Raw genomic sequence first — 19,809 nt, 5'->3', positions numbered from 1 at the left:
GTTCCCTCATCTGCACAATGGGGATTAAGACCATGAGCCTCATGTGGGACAATCAATTGTATTTATTGAGGATTTACTGTGTGCAGGGCATTGTATTAAGCACTTGGGAGAGTACAACACAACAATAGAGCAGACGTATATATACACACATATGCATATGTATGTATATTTATATATATATAACAGTCTTACATATTACAACGTAACATTCCCTGCCCACAATGACCTTACAGTCTAGAAGGGGATACAGATATTAATGTAAATAACATACGATATATAAATAATAATAATTTAAATGGTGCTGTGGTGCTGGGGGGGGGTGAGGTAGGCAAGGACTGTGTCCAACCTGATTATTTTGTATCTACCCCAGTGCTTCATTCGGTGCCTGGCACATACTAAGTGCTTAACAGATTCCGATAAAAAAATTAGATGTCCCGATTTCTAGCCCTCCAAGAGGGGTGGCTGGAGCCAGGGAGCTCTAAGCGGGCTCACTGGCAGGTCTCTGCCAGGAGAGGTGCAGACCTCCACCTCAAAGTGTTTGGTCCAGTGCTTTGCACAAAGTGCGTGCCCAATAAATACTATTGAACGAATGAACAGCTTTGGGCTTCCCAGCCCCTCCTCCTCCAGGGCTCCTGGGACTCCTACTCGGAATTGGCCAAGGCTGGGGTGGGACCCCTCCCGCCCCCCCCCCCCCCACCTCCCCCTCCTGTTGCTATGTACAACAGCTTCCTTAGCGACGAGCTGGCTTTTTTAAAGGGCCACAGCGGGCAGATCAGGGCCTGTCATCATGCCGCCGAAGGATGGGGAGAAGGGCAGAAAGGGGAGCAAGGAGCCAAATCCTCTCCAAAAGCCCCCCGAGGAGCCCCTCACGGAGGTGACCCGGGAATTCTACCTCATCCAGATTCGGGATCTGGAGAGCCGCCTGGCCCGGTGGGTGATGAGGGAGCCCCAGCCCCGGGAGGGGAAGCCCCCAGGGGATGTCAGGGGGGAGCGGAGCCCCCCAGGCTTCTCTGGGGGTCGACGCTGATGCCCGGCTGCTCCTGCAGGGGAGACGCACGAGGGGACGGAGACAGGGGGATGGGGCTGAGGCCAGGCCGGTCCTTCTTCCCCTGCTTCTCTGTCTCCCCGGCCCCCTCGGGGAATCACATTTCTGTCGTTCATTTTTTATATTAATGCCTGTCTCCTCACTCTCTTAGGCTGTAAACTTGTGGGCAGAGAATGTGTCTGTTTTTCGTTGTATTGTACTCTCCTAAGCGCTTAGAGAAGGAGCATGGCATAGTGGATAGAGCATGGGCCTGGGAGTCAGTAGGTCATGGGTATAATCCAGACTCTGCCATTTTCCTGCTGTGACCATAATAATAATAATAATAATAACAATAATAATAATATGGTATTTGTTAAGTGCTTACTATGTGTCACGCACTGTACTAATTGCTGGGGTGGATACAAGCAAATTGCGTTGGACACAGTCCCTTTTCCACTTAGGGCAGATGAGGTAGCTGAGGAATAGAGAAGCAAAGTGACTTGCCCGAGGTCACACAGCAGGCAAGTGAAAGAGCTGGGATTAAAACCCATGACCTTTTGACTCCCAGGCCCGTGGTTTATTCATTACACCATATGCCATGCTGCTAGACCTGGGTTCTAATCCCGGCTCCACCGCTTGTCTACTGTATGACCTTGGGCAAGTCACTTCACTTCTCTGAGCCTCAGTTGACTCATCTGTAAAATGGGGATTGAGACTGGGAGCCTCACTTGGGACAGGGACTGTGTCCAACCCGATTTGTTTATATCCACCCCGGCACTTAGTACAGTCCCTGGCACATAGTAAGTGTTTAACAAATACCATAATTATTAGTGGTAGAAGTACAGTGCTCTGCACAAAGTGCTCAATAAATCCGATTGAATGAATAAATGAATTTCTTGCCCATGAGTTAGGAAGCCTCGTTTGAGCAGCAGCACAAAATCCTGGGTGTGAGACATTGTGGTATTTGTTAAGTGCTTACTATGTGTCGAGCAGTGTTCTAAGCAGTGGAGTAGATCCAAGCCAGTCAAGTAGGGCTCAGTCTCTGTCCCACATGGGGCTCACAGACTAACAAGGAGGGAGAACAGGGATTGAATCCCCATTTTAACAGTTGAAAAAGCTGAGGCGTAGGGCAGTTAAGTGACTTGCCCAAGATCCCGCAGCAGAAAAGTGGCAGAAGGGGAATTAGAACCCATGTCCTCTGATTCCCAGAGGAGTCACTCCCACTCTGCTTTCCTACTTACCATACCTTTGGCCCAGCCCTGCCTCCGCCCCCTACTTTTTCCCATTCCTTCAAGCCTGAGGCATGCAGCACACACTATGAAGTCCTGAACCAAACATGGGGGAAGATGGAAGTAGAGGCGGAAGAGGAGAATCCAGAGCCCTAAGTCCTGTCAGCTTGGGCCAGAGCTGGGGTTTGAAGGTGTGCTCCCCCAGGAGTGAGGGGCGACGAGGAAGTCGGAGGAGGAAGCTTCCTGACAGGGCGGTGATGGAGGAGTGTGGGGGCCCGGAGATGAAGACCCGTAGTGAATCCCACCTGCTCTGCCCTCAGGTACCAGCGGAGATGGGACGAGCTGGTGGTGGAGGAAAAGCTCTTCCGCCTGGAGTTTGAGCAGCTGGCCAACAACAAGAAGGAGATCGTGGCCTTCCTCAAGCGCACCCTCAACCAGCGGGTGGACGAGATCACCGACCTGAACGAACAGCTGCAGGGCCTGCAGCTCTCTAAGGAGGCGGAGAAGGACGCCTTCGAGGCCCAGCTGGCTCAGGTCCGCCATGAGTTCCAGGAGACCAAGGACCAACTCACCTCGGAGAACATGGTGCTGGGTGAGAGTCCCGGCTCCAGGAGGAAGTCTGGCTGCCTCCGCCGGTCTGGGTCTGCTCGGAGGCAGGGGAGGGTGCTGGATTACACCCTCATCGGCAGTTGGGGGCGGGAGGAAAGGCCTAGTGGAAAGACCCCAGGCCTGGGAGTCAGAGGACCTGGGTTCTAATCCCGACTCCACCACGTGTCTGCTGTATGACCTTGGACAAGTCACTTCACTTCTCTGGGCTTCAGTTACCTCATCTGTAAAATGGGAATTGAGACTGTGAGTCCCACATAGGACAGGGACTGTGTCCTACCTGATTTACTTGTATCCACCCCAGAGCTTAGTACAGTGCCAGGCACATAGTAAGTGCTTAACAAATACCACAGTTATTATTATTATTGTCTGTTGCATGACCTTGGGCAAATCACTTCATTCGTCTGTGTTTTCTCAGTTCTCCTACTTACTTAGAACGTGGGCCCCTTGCGAGACAGGGACCGTGTCCAATCTGATTCACTTGTATCTTCCCCAGTGCTTGAAACGTAGTAAGCGCTTAACAAATGCCATTAAAACAAAGAAAAACCAAACGCAGGGCTGGCTTCCATCCTCTGGTGGTTCCTGGGGCCCACGGGAGAAGCCGGGCCCTCTCGCTTAACCGGCTTCTGGGGTGCAGGGGGGAAGCTGGCTGCCCTGGATGACTTCCGGCTTCAGAAGGAGGAGCTCATGGCCCAGTTTGCGCTGCTGGAGGAGCAGCTGAAGAAGCAGGAGTTGGAATATAAGGAACACATCTACCACCTGGAGAAGAAGGCCGTGCTGGACAAGGACAAGTCAGTAATAATAATAGTTGTGGTATTTGTGAAGTATTTACTACGTGCATTCATTCAATAGTATTTATTGAGCGCTTACTATGTGCAGAGCACTGTACTAAGCACTCGGAATGTGCAATTCAGCAACAGATAGAGACAATCCCTGCCCAATGACGAGCTCACAGTCTAATCGGGGGAGACCGACGGACAAAAACAAGACAACATAGTCACGATAAATAGAATCAAAGGCATGTACACCTCATTAACAAACATGCCAGGCACTGTACTAAGCGCCGGGGTGGATACGAACACGGTATCGGGTTGGACACAGTCCTTGTCCCATGTGGGGCTCACAATCTCAATCCGCATTTTACAGATGAAGTAACTGAGGCCCAGAGAAGTGAAGCGATTTGCCCAAGGTCACGCGGACTAGTGGCAGAGCTGGGATTAGAACCCATGACTGTCTGACTCCCAGGCCCGTGCTCTATCTGCTTGGGCGTCTGAGGGTTGCTGTTGGGCAGACTGGAGCAGGCTCATGGCCCTCTGGCTATCCTCCGGCCCCTCAAGTCAGGGCTCTGGGTGGGACTGCCTGGGGGCTCCCAGAAGAACCAGGCCTCTAGGGCAGGAAGGCCACAGGGATGGCAGGGTAATCAAACAATCAGTAGTATTTATTGAGCACTTACAGTGGGCAGAGCACTATACTAAGCACTTGGGAGAGTATAAAGGATGATGGATTTCAGGTAAGTGGAGTCAGGCCTCTGCTGGGGGGGAGATGGGTCCCATGGAACCCCATTGCATGCTCTTCTCTCCCCACCTCCCCCCCACAGCCTGAAGAAGGAGATCATCCAGCGGGTGAACACCGTGGCGTCCGAGTTCCGCAAGATCTCCTCCAGCCAGATGGCGGAGACGACCAAGCGGGCCATCCGGGAGAACATGAGGGTGACCCTGCAGCTGGCCAACGTGTCCTCCCGCAGCCTGGCCCTGATGCAGGAGAACGAGCAGCTGCACTGCACCGCGCAGGAGATGCGGAAGGAGCTGGTCCTGCTGCAGCACATGGAGAAGGCCATGGCCAAGGACGGCCTCGGCAACAAGAAGGTGGGCACGGCGGGCACTGGGCTCTGGGGGAGGTTCCGCCCGCAGGGTTTGAGCTGGTCAGGGGTAGGGAAGGTGTCTGCTTATTGTTACGTTTTACTCTCCCAGGCACTTAGTACAGTGCTCTGCACACAGTTATCACTCAATAAATACAATTGAATGAATGAAAGGGGGAGATTGAGATGTTCCTGGGGCTGTTTCCCCACCTGGAAGATTTCCTGCTCCTGCAGCGGTGGTGGACCGTGCCGGGGCCGAGGTGGGCAGCTGTCTGTCTGTCATCCATCAGTCCGGCCAACTTTCACCCCACCCACCTCTCCATCCTCCCCAGATGATCCAGCTGCTGAGCGAGAAGTGTCGGGAGCAGCAGCAAGGGGTGGAGGAGGCTCATCAGCTGAGGAAGGAGCTGGGCAGCCTGAAAGTCGCCTTTGAGCGGCTGCAGAGCACCAACCAAGCCCTGAGGTGGGTGGTCACAAGCCCCTCGTCCCCTGTATGAGCATCAGGATTCAAACCAGCTTTACCTGCCCAGGAAAAGAGTCTGTCTCCCTGGGAAAGGGAAGGAGCTTAGGGGCTTGTTGGGGCGAGGGGATGCGGGGGAAGGTACTGTGTACCCTCCCACCATCCTCTGGGTAACCTCCTGGCCCCCCTGCCCGGGACCTTTGGTCAGTTGGAGCCCAATGGACCTCTCCCTCCTAGTGGACTACCCTCCTTGCCCCCACCCCCTGGTGTCCAGGAAGGAGGTGAAGCGGCTGGAGGAAGAGGTGGAGCAGCAGAGGGAGGAGGGACAGCGCCTGAACCAGGAGCTGGATGGGGAACTGAAGCAGAGGCAGAACCTGGAGCAGGTGTTAGCCCAGGCCACCTACTCCCTCAAAGACATCCTGTCGGTGAGCGGCTGGCTGGCGCGGGGGTGGATGCCAAATGCGGCTGGGTCCGCCGTGCTGGGAGGCGGGACTCCTGAGCCCCAGCTGGCAGATGTCTGCACCTGCTGGCTCCAGGTCTTCTCTGACTCACGTGAGCTCCCTGGCTGGTGGCTGCCAGCCGCTGGACCCTCCGGCCCCCTGGCTCGCCTAGATTTTTCCTCCCACTGCTGTTCGTTGTTAGAGTATATGCAGAATAGTAGAGTGCTCTGCACACAGTAAACACTCAATAAATGCAACCGAATGAATGAATGAAAAGAGCCCGGCCGACCGGCTGAGAGATCTGTCTGGCCCGACCCCGGCCCAGAGACCCGGCTGGCCTGACCTGCACCGACCCCCCCCGGGATATCCAGCAGCCGGGATACCCACGGCTGGGGGTGGACGTGTCTGGCGGGGTGGCCCTGTCGGTCCGGCACGCCGAGGTCTCTGTCCCGGCAGGAGCGGCCGCCCGCGGAGGATGGCCACTTCGACGTGCGGTTCCAGCTGCGGCGCAACGAGCTGCTGCAACGCCTGCTGTCCCAGCTGAGCAAGATCGCGGCCGCCCGACTGCACGTCCCCGAATTTGTGCCCCCGCCGGCCGTCGAGCCCCAGGAGCAGAGGTGAACGGGGGGTGCGGGGGGAGAACCACAGCCGTGCCCTGGCCCACCAGAGGAAGTGGCACAGGCCCCAGGATGGGCAGAGGGGCTGGGAGTTGGGCCAGCTCTCCTGTGCTGATGGCCTCTGGCCCACCTCTCCCCAGCCCTCCCCAGTCCCCGCTGGGGCCCCTGCTCCAGCAGCTGAGCAGAGTGGTGCACTACAGGCCAGGGGACCTGGGACTCATCCCCCGCCCGCTGCCCCCCCACCTCAACCCCCACGACATCGCTCTGCTCTCACGGACCAGCCGGCTTGGTCCCCTCCAGGCTTCCGTCGCCTCCCAGGTGCGTGGGCGGGAAATCCCCTCCCCCAGAATTGGAGGAGGTGGGGAGGAGGGAAAGACACCTATGGCCATGAGCGGGGAGCCAGCAGACCACGAGCTGGAGGAGGGAGAGGGGTGAGGCCAGATAGGAGTCACCGCCGTGCCCAGAAGGCAGTGAGCTCTCGCCAGCCACGCCTGACCCGGCTACCCTGCTAGGGCAGGCCAGGGCTGTTGGTTTGGGGGCTCCAATTCCAGTCCCTCCCCTTTCTTTTTCAGAACTCTGTTCCTCCCCACAAGAAGGGAGCAAAGCAGGGCAAGCTGCCTGCACTCCCACGGCCCCGCCAGTAGGAAAAGGACACATTTATCCCTCAAAAGACATCGGTGGCCGAGCAACAGAGTCCAGCCCAGCCTGACTCCCCGCCTTTATTCCCCTCCCGCCTCGGGGTTGGGAGGGACTCTGGGGGTGGGGGGGGGTTCTATAAAGCAGCTATTTCACAGAGTGACCGGGCAGGTCTCTTTGGGATAGGGAAAGGCCCTGGGGATGGCAGAGGCCTGCCTCACCCCTCCTGATTGCTCTGCCCAAACCATGGAGGAGGTCTCTGTCCCTTCTGGAGCTCAGTACCATCCCTCAATGATGGTGGCACTTATTGAGCACTTACTTTGGGCCGAGCACTGAACAGAGGATGAGGCAGACACAAGATAATCAATCAGACCCAATCCTTACCCCTCTTAGGGCTCAAAGTCTAAGTAAGAACAGGCATTGAACCCCCAAGTTTACAGATGAGGTCGCTGAGGCACAGAGAAGTGAAGTGACTTCCCCAAGGTCAAACAGACAGGTGGGAGAACCAGGATTAACTGTGGTATTGGGTAAGCGCTTATAATATGCCGGGCACTGGCCTAAGCGCTGGGGTGGAATCAAGTTGGACACGGTCCATGTCCCACATGGGGCTCACAGTCGTACGCCCTATTTTACAGATGAGGTAACCGAGGCACAGAGAAGTAAAGTGACTTGCTCGAGGTCCCACAGCAGACAAGTGGCCGAGCGGGGATTAGAACTCAGGTCCTCTGCCTTTCAGGCCCGTGCCCGTTCCACGAGGCCAAGATTCTTCCTCTCCCGGCACCTGGCAAGGATCTACCAGCCCAGACAGAGCCAAGAGTGTTTATGAGTCCCGCCGGCCTGTGGGCTGTCAGCAGGTGCTGGGGGCTCTGGGGGCGCTGGGTCTCGGGCCTTTGGTGCCATCTGTCCTCTCCGGGCTCCGCTGGAGGATGTGGCTCAGTAGCAGCTCCGCCGCCTCGTCCAGGAGCCGGGGCAGCCGCTCCCGCTCAGCCTCCGTGAACCTGCCCAGCACGTAGCGCTCCACAGCCTCAGGGTGGGTAGGGCGGCCGATGCCCACCCGGAGCCTGGGCATGGCCTGAGGGAGAACCCCGAGGGCGGGGAGGGGAGTCAAGGAGGGAGGGGGCTGGGTCCCGGGCCAAGGCGCCGTCAGCTCCTCCCCCGGCTTGGCTCGGCTCCCGGCCGGTAGGGACAAGCGGCAGCGAGGGGGGCTGGGACACCTCGCCGGCATGCCTCACTCACCTGCCTCGGCCCTGCACGCACTAACTGCAGGGTCTGCCGGGAGTGACAAGGCCGGGGATGTCAGAAGGGATAAAGCTGATGCTCCCCTCCCTACCTCCGGACAGCCCAAGGGCTTAAAGCCTCTACACAGTCATGGTGGGGCAGGTAGTCAACACCCAACTAAACTCAGCGTCGGACTCCCGCCTCCTTCCGGGGTCTTTGGGCCAGAGAATTAGCTTGGGCTGGGGCGGGGGGTGGGTAGGCTATGACCCATCCGTGGGGAGAGAACTCACGTCCGAGCTGAAACAGTTGATGCAGGACCGCACTCCGTTGTGACCCCTAGAAAAACAGCACGGAAAGAGAAAGCTTCAGAACTGCCCAGCGAGCCAGGAGAGCAGCATGGCGTAGCGGAAAGGGGGCGAACCTGGGAGTCAGAGGACCTGGGTTCTAACCCCGGCTCCGAAGCTTGTCTGCTGTGTGACCCTCGGCAAGTCATTTCACTTCTCTGGGCCTAGGTTACCTCATCTGTAAAATGGGGATTAAGACCGTGAGCTCCAGGTGGGACACGGACTGGGTCCAACATGATTAGCTTGTATGCCCCCCAGAGCTTAGTACAGTGCCTGACACATCGTAAGCACTTAAATACCATTTTAAAAAAACCCAAAAAACAAAAGGTGGTCAGGAGAGAGGGCAGTTAGCTCCCATAGCCCGGAATGCCTTGGACATTTCTATTTCTCTTGCAGTGTTGTTGTCCAAGTTCAGCAAGCCTCTGTGAAGGTGGATGACAATATGACTGCAGGCTGGTGAGGGGTGGTCTACAGACCACAGAGGGTCTGGATCCTAGCGGAGCAGGGGCACCCTGCCCCCCACTTCTCAGGCCCAAATGGGAGAGGGCAGTTCAGACCCAGCCTGCTCCTCTTCTGGCCCCAGCTCCAGGGCCCGGAGAAGAAGGAAGGGGATAAGGGTGGGGGGGACCATTCCTCACCTCGCACTTCCTCCCAGCTTCATGGCCAACTTCCCGAGTGGCTTGTCCAGCTCGTCGTGTACCAGGTAGACATCCTCAGCTTGCAGAGTGTACATCTTGGCTTGCAATAGTTATCAATGAATCAATTCAGAAACAGTAATGATAATAATACTTTCGGGAGTTGTTGAGCGCTTACTAGGTGCCAAGCACTATTCTAAATGCCGGGCCCACCGCCTTCATATCTTGACAGATGATTTCACTTTCCCCACCTTCTAAATCTCATTAAAATCACATCTCCAAGAGACCTTCCCTGACTAAGCCTTCATTTCCTCTCCCCCCCAATCCCTTTGCGTTACCCTGGCACTTAGATTTGCATCCTTTATTCAGGCCCTCCTCAGCACTTATATAAATATCTGGAGAAACAGCATGGCTTGGTGGATAAAGCACGGGCCTGGGAGACAGAAGGTCATGGCTTCTAATCCCGCACATAATAATAATAATGTTGGTATTTGCTAAGCGCTATGTGCAGCACACTGTTCTAAGCGCTGGGGGAGATACAGGGTAATCAGGTTGTCCCTCGTGAGGCTCACAGTCTTAATCCTCATTTTACAGATGAGGTAACTGAGGCACAGAGAAGTGAAGTGACTTGCCCACAGTCACACAGCTGACAAATACCGGAGCCAGGATTCACACCCATGACCTCTGACTCCCAAGCCCGTGCTCTTTCCACTGAGCCACGCTGCTGCTGTGTGGTCTTGGGCAAGTAGCTTCACTTCTCTGGGCCTCAGTTACCTCATCTGGCAAATGGGGATTAAGTCTGAGCTCCATGTGGGACAGGGACTGTGTCTGACCTGACTATCTCCTATCTGCCCCACTGTTTAGAACAGTGCTTGGCACTTAGTAAGCACTTTACAAGTACCATAATTATTATTACACCTGCAATTTATTTATATTGTCCGTCTTCCCCTCTAGACTGAGCTCATTGTGGGCAGGGAACGTGCCCACCAACTCTGTTTTATTGTATTCTTCCATGTGCTTAGTACAGTGCTCTGCACATAGTAAGCACTCAATAAATAATGGCTGATTGTTTGATAGATGGCATGGCAGGGTGGAGAGCTAGAGATACTGTGTGGACCCTCCTTTGAGTAAATCGTGGGGAATGGCCTAACTAAGGCTTCACAACTGAACTGGGAATTTCGGGGAGTCAATCTTCGTAGCTCGCAGTCAATCCATGGTATTTACTGAGCACTTACTATGTGCAGAGCACTGTACTAAACGCTTTAGAGAGTACAACAGAATTAGAAGAGCCATTCCCTGCCCACACTGAGCTTACAGTCTAGCGCCTACAGTCCCCTCAGCAGCTAGCTGTTTATTAAGTCACAGCCGGCTTCACCCTAATTTTGGTTCTGGCACAACACAGGCGTCTCTCCAGGAAGTTTCTTTTAAGTCAACCCGGTTGGCTGTTTACTGAGCACCCCTGAGGTCAGGCCTTAGGAATGCCCTCAATTAATTTTGAGAACCCTGAACAGGTCAGACCTTAGGAATGCCCGCAATTAGTTTTGGGAGCCCTGAACAGGTCAGACCTTAGGAATGCCCTCAATTAGTTTTGGAAGCCCTGAACCCCGAGTCGGGCCAGTCCCCAATCTCCGGCTCTGATCCCGAAACCCGCGCCTTTCCCCCCCGACGCCGGGACCGCCCCGTTTCCTCACCGGCCTGGGCCACGCTGTGCCCGTTGACGTTCATCAGCCTTCGGGGATTGAGGAGCAACAGCTCGGTCTCCCCGACCCGGGCGACGGCCAGGTCCGCGCAGCACCTCCGCTCCTTCTTCCACTGGTCGGCCACATCCAGGCGCCGGGCGAGCTGGTTCAGCACGGCCATGCCCACGTTGTGCCGCGTGCCCTGCATCCCATAGTTCCCCAGCCCGGCCACCTGAGGACACGGAGGCTGGAGTCGCTGGGCCGTCGTGGGGACCCAGACTCCACAGCTAGAAACCTTTCGGGTCCCGACCCCTCCGGGGGGCTGGGCGGTGAGGGGCTCGGGGGTTACCACCCCAGACCGGGGCAGTTCTCCCTCCCCCAAATACCACTGTTCTTGCCACCCTAGAGTCTCTAGACTGGAAGCCTCTTATGGGCAGGGGGCGTCTCTGCTAATTCTGCTATACTGTACTCATTCATTCAATCAGTCTGTCTCCCCCTTTTAGTCAGTAGTATTTATTGAGCGCTTACTAGGGGCAGAGCACTGTACTAAGCGCTTGGAATGGACAATTCGGCTACAGATAGAGACAGTCCCTGCGGGAGCCCGTCGTTGGGCGGGGATCGTCTCTAACTGCTGCCGAACTGTACATTCCAAACGCTTAGTATGTGCTCTGCCCACAGTAAGCGCTCAATAAATACCACTGGTCCAAGGGTAACTCCCACCTCACACCTTCTGATCCCGCTTCTCCCCGACCCCTCCTTGTGCCCCATCCCCTTCCTAGTAGGGAACGTGTCTTCTAATTCTGTTGCATTGTAATAATAATAATGATGATGATGACATTTGTTGAGTGCTTACTATGTGCCAAGCATTGTTCTAAGCGCTGGGAGGGAGGAGATACTTAATACAGTGCTCCACACATGGTAAGCGCTCAGGGAATACCACCGTTCCAAAGGTAACATCCACCCCCCACTTTCTGATCCCGCTTCTTCCTAATTTTGTCGCATTGTAATAATGATGATGATGATGTGTTGAGCGCTTACTATGTGCCAAGCACTGTTCTAAGCGCTGGGGAGGAGGGGATACTTAATACAGTGCTCCACACAGGGTAAGCGTTCAGTAAGTACCATTGTTCCAATGGTAGCCCCCCCCCCCCACTTTCTGATCCCACTTCTTCCTAATTCTGTGGCACTATAATAATGACTATGACTTGTTGAGCGCTGTGTGCCAAGCACTGTTCTAAGCGTTGGGGGGGAGGTTACTTAATACAGTGCACGCACGGTAAGCGCTCAGTAAATACCATTGTTCCAAGGGTAACCCCCACCCCCACTTTCTGATCCCACTTCTTCCTAATTCTGTGACACTGTAATAATAATAATGATGATGACAGTTGTTGAGCGCTGTGTGCCAAGCACTGTTCTAAGCGCTGGGGGGGGGGGGGGGGGGCGGTGGTTACTCTGCGGGAAGCAGAGTGGCTCAGTGGAAAGACCATGGGCTTTGGAGTCAGAGGTCATGAGTTCGAATCCCAGCTCTGCCACTTGTCAACTGTGTGACTGTGGGCAAGTCACTTCACTTCTCTGTGCCTCAGTTACCTCATCTGTAAAATGGGGTCTAAGACTGTGAGCCCCATGTGGGACAACCTGATTCCCCTGTGTCTACCCCAGCGCCTAGAGCAGTGCTCTGCACATAGTAAGCGCTTAACAAATACCAACATTACTTAATATAGTGCACGCACGGTAAGCGCTCAGTAAATACCACTGTTCCAAGGGTACTCCCCACCCCCCACTTTCTGATCCCGCTTCTTCCTAATTCTGTGACACTGTAATAATAATAATGATGATGACAGTTGTTGAGCGCTGTGTGCCAAGCACTGTTCTAAGCGCTGGGGGTGGGGGGCGGTGGTTACTAAATACAGTGCACGCACGGTAAGCGCTCAGTAAATACCACTGTTCCAAGGGTACTCCCCAACTTACTGATCCCGCTTCCATCCGCCCCCTTGTCCCCCACCCCGTTCAGTCGACAGTATTTATTGAGCGCTTCCTATGTGCAGAGCACTGTACTAAGCGCTGGGAATGGACAATCCGGCAACAGATAGAGACAGTCCCTGCCCTCCCATCCGAGCGCCCTCCACGTGTAGCCTCACGGCGGGCCCGGGACGCCCCCCGCCCGCAGCGATCCCCCTCCTCTCCTCCGCCTTCTTTGCCCTTACCAGCCACCTCCTGGCCGGGGGCGGGAGCTCGGCGGCGGCGGCGACCCCGCTCATCACCCGCCTCAACCAGAGGCGGCCAGCCGGCAGCATGGTCCTGCCCGCCCGGGAAACCCCGCCCCCCAATGTAACAGCCCTCGACCAATCACGGCCCTCGCAACAGGCCCCCCCCCCCCGGGCCCTCGCGACCAATCACGGCCCTCGCAACAGGCCCCCGGGCCCTCGCGACCAATCACGGCCCTCGCAACAGGCCCCCCGGACCCTCGCGGCCAATCACGGCCCGGCAACCGCTCCCGCCCCTCGCGACCAATCACAGCCCTCCAGAGGGGCTTCGGAGTGGTTTCCCCCCCTCCCGACGCCACGCAGGAACGTGCTGACGTCTTGGGTGACGTCAGCGCCTCGGGGGGCCGGCCTCCCCAGAGGTCACGTGACGGGAGGGACTTGGGGATGGAGGCGATGCCTGAGGCGTCAGGCCGCCATTTTGGTTGCCATTTTGGTTGGGGGCGGAAGTGCCTGCTTTTTAAGGGGCACTTGAAGTGCCACACCCTTGGGAGGCCCAAGCATCAGTTTGGGTTCTTCCCCCCCAGCTAGGATGGCTGGTCCCTCTTTCATAACGATAATAATAATTATGGTATATGTTCAGCACCTACTATGTGCCAAGCACTGTGAATGCAAGGTGATGAGATTGCCTCATGTGGGGCTCACAGTCTCAAGCACAGGGAAGTGGCTTGCCCAAGGTCACGCAGCAGACAAGTGGCGAAACTGGGATTAGAACCCATCCCCTCTGACTCCCAAGCCCCTGTTCTTGCCAGTAGGCCGTGCTGCTCATCATCTGGCCTGACTCCTGGACATTCATTCATTCAATAGTATTTATTGAGCGCTTACTGTGTGCAGAGCACTGGACTAAGCGCTTGGAATGTACAGTTCGGCAAACAGAGACAGACCCTGCCCATTGACGGGCTTACAGTCTAATCAGGGGAGACAGACAAAAACAGTAGCAATAGGTTGAACTTAAATGTGATATTCTTATTTTCAAATGCCTACAGACTCTAAAGATTCCTTTTTATATGTTTGCCTAAAACAGAATCTATTTTCCCACCCAAGCCCTTCCTCCCCCTGAAGCCCATAATCATTGGGTCATCCTTAATAATTATGTTGGCATTTGTTAAGTACTTACTATGTGCAGAGCACTGTTCTAAGCCCTGGGGTAGATACAGGGCAATCAGGTGGTCCCATATGAGGCTCACAGTTAATCCCCATTTTACAAATGAGGTAACTGAGGGCCAGAGAAGTGAAGTGACTTGCCCACAGTCACACAGCTGACAAGTGGCAGAGCAGGGATTCGAACCCACAACCTCTGACTCCCAAGCCCGTGCTCTTTCCACTGAGCCATGCTGTTTCTCTTGACTCTGCTGTCTCATTCAATCCACATATTCAATCCATCACTAAATCCCATAGGTTCCATCTTCCCGACATTGCTAAAATCTGCCCTTTCCTCAGCATGGCTTAGGGAGTCACAGGCTTGGGAGTCGTGGGTTCTAATCCTGGCTCTGCCGCATGTCTGCTGGATGACCTTGGGCAAGCCACTTCACTTCTCTGTGCCTCAATTACCTCATCTGTAAAAATGGGGATGAAGACTGTGAGCCCGACATGGGACAACCTGATTACCTTGTGTCTACCCCCAGCGCTTAGAACAGTGCTTGACACATAGCACTTAACAAATATGATTATTATTATTATTATAACATTAGTCCAATCACTGATCCCATCCCGCCCTGTTTACTGTATCAGCCTCCTTGCTAACCTCCCTGCTTCCTTTGTCTCCCCCCTCCAATTCATTCATTCATTCATTCAATAGTATTTACTGAGCGCTTACTATGTGCAGAGCACTGTACTAAGCGCTTGGAATGTACAAATCGGCAACAGATAGAGTTCCTGCCCTTTGACGGGCTTACAGTCTAATCAGGGGACCCAGTTCATACTTCACTCTGCTGCCTGGATCATTTTTCTACAAAAACAATGGGGTCACATTTCCCCGCTCCTCAAGAACCTCCAGTGGTTGCCCATCCACCTCGGCATCAAACAGAAGCTCCTCACCATTGGCTTTAAAGCAGTCTGTCACCTCGCCCCCTCCTCCCTCACCTCGCTCCTCTCCTACTACAACCCAGCCCGCACTCTTTGTCCTATAATGCCAACCTTCTCACTGTACCTCGATCTCACCTCTTTCGCCGCCGACCCCTCACCTACGTCCTGCCTCTGGCCTGGAACACCCTCCCTCCTCATCTCCGACGGACAATAACTCTCCTGTGACTTCAAACCTTCATTGAAGGCACATCTCCTCCAAGAGGCCTTCCCTGACTAAACCCTCCTTTCCTCTTCTCCCACTCCCTTCTGTGTCACCCTGGCTTGACCCCTTTATTCATCTCCCCTCCCAGCCCCACAGCAGTTTTGTACCTATTTGTAACTTATTTATATTAATGTCTGTCTCCCCTTCTAGACTGTAAGCTTGCTGTGGCCAGAGGCAGGGAATGTGTCTACTTATTGTTAGATTGTACTCTCCAAGTGCTTAGTACAGTGCTCTGCACTCAGTAAGCGCTCAATAAATACAATTGACTGTCACGGTGTGGCTGCAGCTGGCGTGGATTTTGCGCATTCCCTCCGGTGGCGTGTGTTATTGAAATGTGTGAAATGGCACCTTTGAGCTCCCAGGCAGTGGGCCGTGGGCCTGGTGTGGACAGGCACTTCGGTGTTTCCCTGACTCTTCTTTACATCGGGCTTCTTCTGCATTTTCCCTGATTTGCCCCGAAATGGCAGTTTAGCTAAACATGGAGTCACTTAGGTCTCTTGTAACACCTGTGGGAAAGAAAAGAGAAACAGCATGCCTTAGTGGAAAGAGCATGGGCTTGGGAGTCAAAGGTCGTGGGTTCTAATCCTGACTCTGCCACTTGTCAGCTGTGTGACTTTGGGTAAGTCACAACTTCTCTGTGCCTCAGTTACCTCATTTGTAAAATAGGGATTAAGACCGTGAGCTCCACATGGGAAAACCTGGTATCCCCCCCAGTGCTTAGAACAGTGCTTGGCACATAGTAAGCACTTAACAAATACCATTATTATTATTATTATTAATAAAAGGTGCAAGCATGTAGTGAAAATGTTTGAGCATTATATTCTGGGTCACTTTAAAGAAAATTATCTCTGTATTTCCTTTTGGCCACCGATTTCCTTAACAAGGGAGCAATCAAGTTTTTCCTCTTCATTTTAAAATATTTTCATTTTGAGAAGAGGATCCAGCATATCTGTATCCATTCTGAGTATTTTGTAAAGATTTCAGTGCTAAGCACAGTGCTTGGCACACTGGAAGCTCTTAATACGTACAATTCTCATTAGATATATGACAATCACTCTCCCCACCTTCAAAGCCTTTTTGAGGGGACATCTCGAAGAGATCTTCCCTGACTAAGCCGTCATTTCCTCTTCTCCCACCCCCTTCTGCATCGCCCTCGCAGTTGGATTTGCGCCTCTTATTCACCCTTCCCTCAGCCCCACAGCACTTTATGATAATATCTGTAACTTATTTATATTAATGTCTGTCTCCCTCTTTAGACTATAAGCTCTTCTTTACAAACAGGGAACCTGTCTACCAGCTCTGTTATTTTGTATTCTCTCAAGCGTTTAGTACAGTGCCCTACATAGTGCCCTGCACACAGTAAGCACTCAATAAGTACAATTGATTGGTTGATAGATTGAAAACCTCTTGAGTGTAATCTGGGAAGACTTTGTGGAGGAAAGTTTTGTTTTTATTGAGTGGGAAGAGGTGGGGTCCTGGGGTTGGTAGGGCAGAAAGGAATACCATGTACAGTGCTCCAGAGCTGGGAGATCATTAATAATAATAATAATAATAATGGTGGTATTTGTTAAGTGCTTACTATGTGCAAAACACTGTTCTAAGCGCTGGGGGGGATACAAGGTGATCAGACTGTCCCTCGTAGGGCTCACAGTTTTAATCCCCATTTTACAGATGAGGTAACTGAGGGACAGAGAAGTCAAGTGACTTGCCCAAAGTTAGAGAGAGAGGTGGTGCAGAGTGAAGAGCAAGTATGAGTGAGGCTCCCGAGGGAGAAGAGAGGGCCTTGGGTTCTGGTTTCGGTTCTTGAGTCAAAGTCCAGAAAAGACCTGTGGTTTTGTTAGGGCAACAGTGGAGGGTTTAATGTTTTGCCATCTCTGGGCCGGAAGAGTATCGCTGCCTCTTGGTTTAGTCACTAGCATGTGTGAATCACTCTGAAATCGTAATAGAACGTAAACGTGTATTTCATTCTGAACCTTGCTCTCCACCCAGCCCCGTGCCAGGATCCAATGATGCCTGGGACAATTGGCGGAAATATCTCTGATACTTTACCTTGCTCAGCCTGACCCTGAATTATGCTCCGCCTTTCTCTCCCATCCTCCAGTGATGAAAATTTTTAAATGTTCTGAAATGTATGATTAGTATTGTTATTATTAGTAGTAATAAAATAGTATTAAGTGCTTACTGTGTTCCAGGCACTGTTCTAAGCAAGGGGGTAAATACAAGGTAATCGAGTTGGACACAGTCCCCGTCCCACATGTCCCCATTTTACATAATTTGCTGCCCTGTAAAATGTGCAGCCCAGGGCTGGAACCAATGGGGCTTATAAGAAAGTGTGTTACTGACTGCCTTGTCTCGTCTTACGCTGTCGAATCATTTCCAAACCATGGCGACTCCATGGACACATCTCTCCCAGAACACCACCCCCCACCCCCTTGTGCAGTCGTTCTGGTGGTGTATCCATAGAGTTTTCTTGATTTAAAAAATCTGGTGCAGTCGTTCTGGTGGTGTATCCACAGAGTTTTCTTGATTTAAAAAATCCAGAAGGGGTTCACCACTGCTTTCTTCCTCGCAGTAAACTTGAATCTCTCCCTGTACTCTCTCCCACGCCGCTGAGGCCCAGCACAGGTGAGCTTTGACCTGTAGCAGATGGTCTTCCCCTCGCTAGACACCACCCAAGCTAGGACTGGAACGGACAGGCCTCTGCTAGAATCTCCCTCCGTAGTCGAGATTGGTAGAGAACTGGAAACTCTCCAGTGTCATCCCGAGAGGGGGACTGACTGCCACACAGCCACTGTTCCAAAATGTGGGGAACGAAGAAGGCTGGGAATAATTGTAGACAAGGTAATTTAATAATGATGGCATTTGTTAAGCGCTTACTACGTGCCAAGCACAGTTCTAAGCCCTGGGGTAGACACAGGGGAATCAGGTTGTCCCATGTGGGGCTCACAGTCTTAATCCCCATTTTACAGATGAGGTAACTGAGGCACAGAGAAGTGAAGTGACTTGACCACAGTCACACAGCTGACAAATGGCAGAGCAGGGATTCGAACCCATGACCTCTGACTCCAAAGCCCGTGCTCTTGCTACTAAGCCACGCTGCTTCTTAATTTGAGGATTCCTTGGGAGCAGGCGTCTAAGCCAATGAGCTCAGCCTACTCAGCGTGGCTCAGTGGAAAGAGCCTGGGTTTGGGAGTCAGAGGTCATGAGTTCTAATCCCGGCCCCACCACTTGTCAGTTGGGTGACTTTGGCACTTAACTCCTCTGAGCCTCAGTGACCTCATCTGTAAAATGAGGATTAAGACTGTGAGCCCTACGTGGGGCAACCTGATCACTTTGTTTCCCTCCCAGGACTTAGAACAGTGCTTTGCACATAGTAAGCGCTTAACAAATACCAAAATGCATTTATTTTATTTTTTTTCCTCAACAGATAAAATAACGCCACCTTCTGGAATATTTGAAAAGGAGCAATAGTGCTCATTCTGTAATAAGATTCATTCATTGTCAATCGTATTTATTGAGCGCTTACTGTGTGCAGAGCACTGTACTAAGCGCTTGGAAAGTACAATTCAGCAACAGAGAGAGACAGTCCCTGCCCACAAGGGGCTCACAGTGTAGAAAGGGGGAGACAAGATGGAAGGAAATGTTCAATAGCAGCCTATTCATTCGCTCGTATTTATTGAGTGCTTATTGGGTGCAGAGCTCTGTACTGAGTGCTTGGGAGAGTACAGTGTAAGAAGAAACAGACGGATTCCCTGCCCACAGTGAGCCTAGGTTTTCAGATTTAAGTAAGTACTGGCACAGATAAATTGATTCTAGTTGTTCCACAATGCCACTCACACTCTGGCCCCTGCAGGTCATGTTCCAGCTTGCTGGCGCAGTGCACCGTGAAGTGTGTCGTTGTAGGCCTTACCCACATTAGCCAGCTTCGGACAGAACCGGGTTTAGAACCCAGGACCTCTGATTCCCAGAGCAGCTTTGGACCAACAGCGGGGCTGTGGCTGGGTCCATACTGGCTCTACGTGGCTCAGTGGCAAGAGCGTGGGCTGGGGAGTCAGAGGTCATGGGTTCTAATTCCAACTCTGCCACTTGGCAGCTGTGTGACTGTGGACAAGTCACCTCACTTCTCTGTGCCTCAGTGACCTCACTGAGATTACCTTGTATCTCCCCCAGTGCTTAGAACAGTGCTTGGCACATAGTAAGCGCTTAACAAATGCCATCACTATCATTCTTATTATTATAAAAGGGGGATGGAGAGTGTGAGCCCCACGTGGGGCAACCTCATTACCCTGTGAATCTCCCCCAGCGCTTAGAACGGTGCTTGACACATATTAAGGTCTTAACAAATGGCATCACTATCATTATTATCATTATAAAAGGGGGATGAAGACTGTGAGCCCCACGTGGGACCACCTGATGACCTTATATCTCCCCCAGCGCTTAGAACGGTGCTTGGCACATAGTAAGCGCTTAACAAATGCCATCACTATGATTCTTATTATTATAAAAGGGGGATGG

The 19,809-nt window shown here is 53.1% G+C and overlaps 2 protein-coding genes across 5 annotated transcripts; one reads left to right on the top strand and one right to left on the bottom strand.

The window, feature by feature from the left end:
• Positions 1-725: 725 nt before the first annotated feature.
• On the top strand, positions 726-7,029 carry CFAP157 (cilia and flagella associated protein 157). Of its 3 annotated transcripts, none has more exons than XM_007665886.3 (9): positions 726-930; positions 2,574-2,845; positions 3,497-3,650; positions 4,457-4,724; positions 5,050-5,180; positions 5,452-5,602; positions 6,074-6,234; positions 6,375-6,552; positions 6,807-7,029. In XM_007665886.3, exons 1-9 carry the CDS (start codon positions 788-790, stop codon positions 6,876-6,878), a joined length of 1,530 nt encoding a protein of 509 aa, XP_007664076.2. In that variant the 5' UTR covers positions 726-787; the 3' UTR covers positions 6,879-7,029. The 3 variants fall into 3 exon arrangements, with proteins under 3 accessions (XP_007664076.2, XP_039767691.1, XP_039767690.1); XM_039911757.1 differs by having other exon boundaries at positions 5,415-5,602; XM_039911756.1 differs by having other exon boundaries at positions 5,415-5,602; positions 6,074-6,552.
• Positions 7,030-7,673: 644 nt separating this feature from the next.
• On the bottom strand, positions 7,674-13,045 carry PTRH1 (peptidyl-tRNA hydrolase 1 homolog). 2 transcript variants are annotated; one of them, XM_029062125.2, is made up of 5 exons: positions 12,951-13,045; positions 10,759-10,978; positions 9,071-9,170; positions 8,379-8,424; positions 7,674-7,942 (listed from the first exon to the last, which is right to left on the bottom strand). In XM_029062125.2, exons 1-5 carry the CDS (start codon positions 13,038-13,040, stop codon positions 7,718-7,720), a joined length of 681 nt encoding a protein of 226 aa, XP_028917958.1. In that variant the 5' UTR covers positions 13,041-13,045; the 3' UTR covers positions 7,674-7,717. The 2 variants fall into 2 exon arrangements, with proteins under 2 accessions (XP_028917958.1, XP_028917959.1); XM_029062126.2 differs by having other exon boundaries at positions 7,756-7,868.
• Positions 13,046-19,809: the final 6,764 nt, after the last annotated feature.

The sequence above is a fragment of the Ornithorhynchus anatinus genome, chromosome 4 (genome assembly GCF_004115215.2).
Source record: "Ornithorhynchus anatinus isolate Pmale09 chromosome 4, mOrnAna1.pri.v4, whole genome shotgun sequence".
NCBI classification, from domain to species: Eukaryota; Metazoa; Chordata; class Mammalia; order Monotremata; family Ornithorhynchidae; genus Ornithorhynchus; species Ornithorhynchus anatinus.
This window is presented reverse-complemented; position numbering and strand designations above follow the sequence as displayed.

Coding starts and splice junctions, on each gene's coding strand:
- CFAP157 (XM_039911756.1), top strand. CDS start 788: ATGCCGCCGAAGGATGGGGAGAAGGGCAGAAAGGGGAGCAAGGAGCCA. Junction 5,181..5,414: donor AGCACCAACCAAGCCCTGAG/GTGGGTGGTCAC, acceptor TCTCCCTCCTAG/TGGACTACCCTCCTTGCCCC. Junction 5,603..6,073: donor CCCTCAAAGACATCCTGTCG/GTGAGCGGCTGG, acceptor CTGTCCCGGCAG/GAGCGGCCGCCCGCGGAGGA.
- PTRH1 (XM_029062125.2), bottom strand. CDS start 13,040: ATGCTGCCGGCTGGCCGCCTCTGGTTGAGGCGGGTGATGAGCGGGGTC. Junction 9,171..10,758: donor GCACAGCGTGGCCCAGGCCG/GTGAGGAAACGG, acceptor AACTATTGCAAG/CCAAGATGTACACTCTGCAA. Junction 7,943..8,378: donor TCAACTGTTTCAGCTCGGAC/GTGAGTTCTCTC, acceptor GTTCTCCCTCAG/GCCATGCCCAGGCTCCGGGT.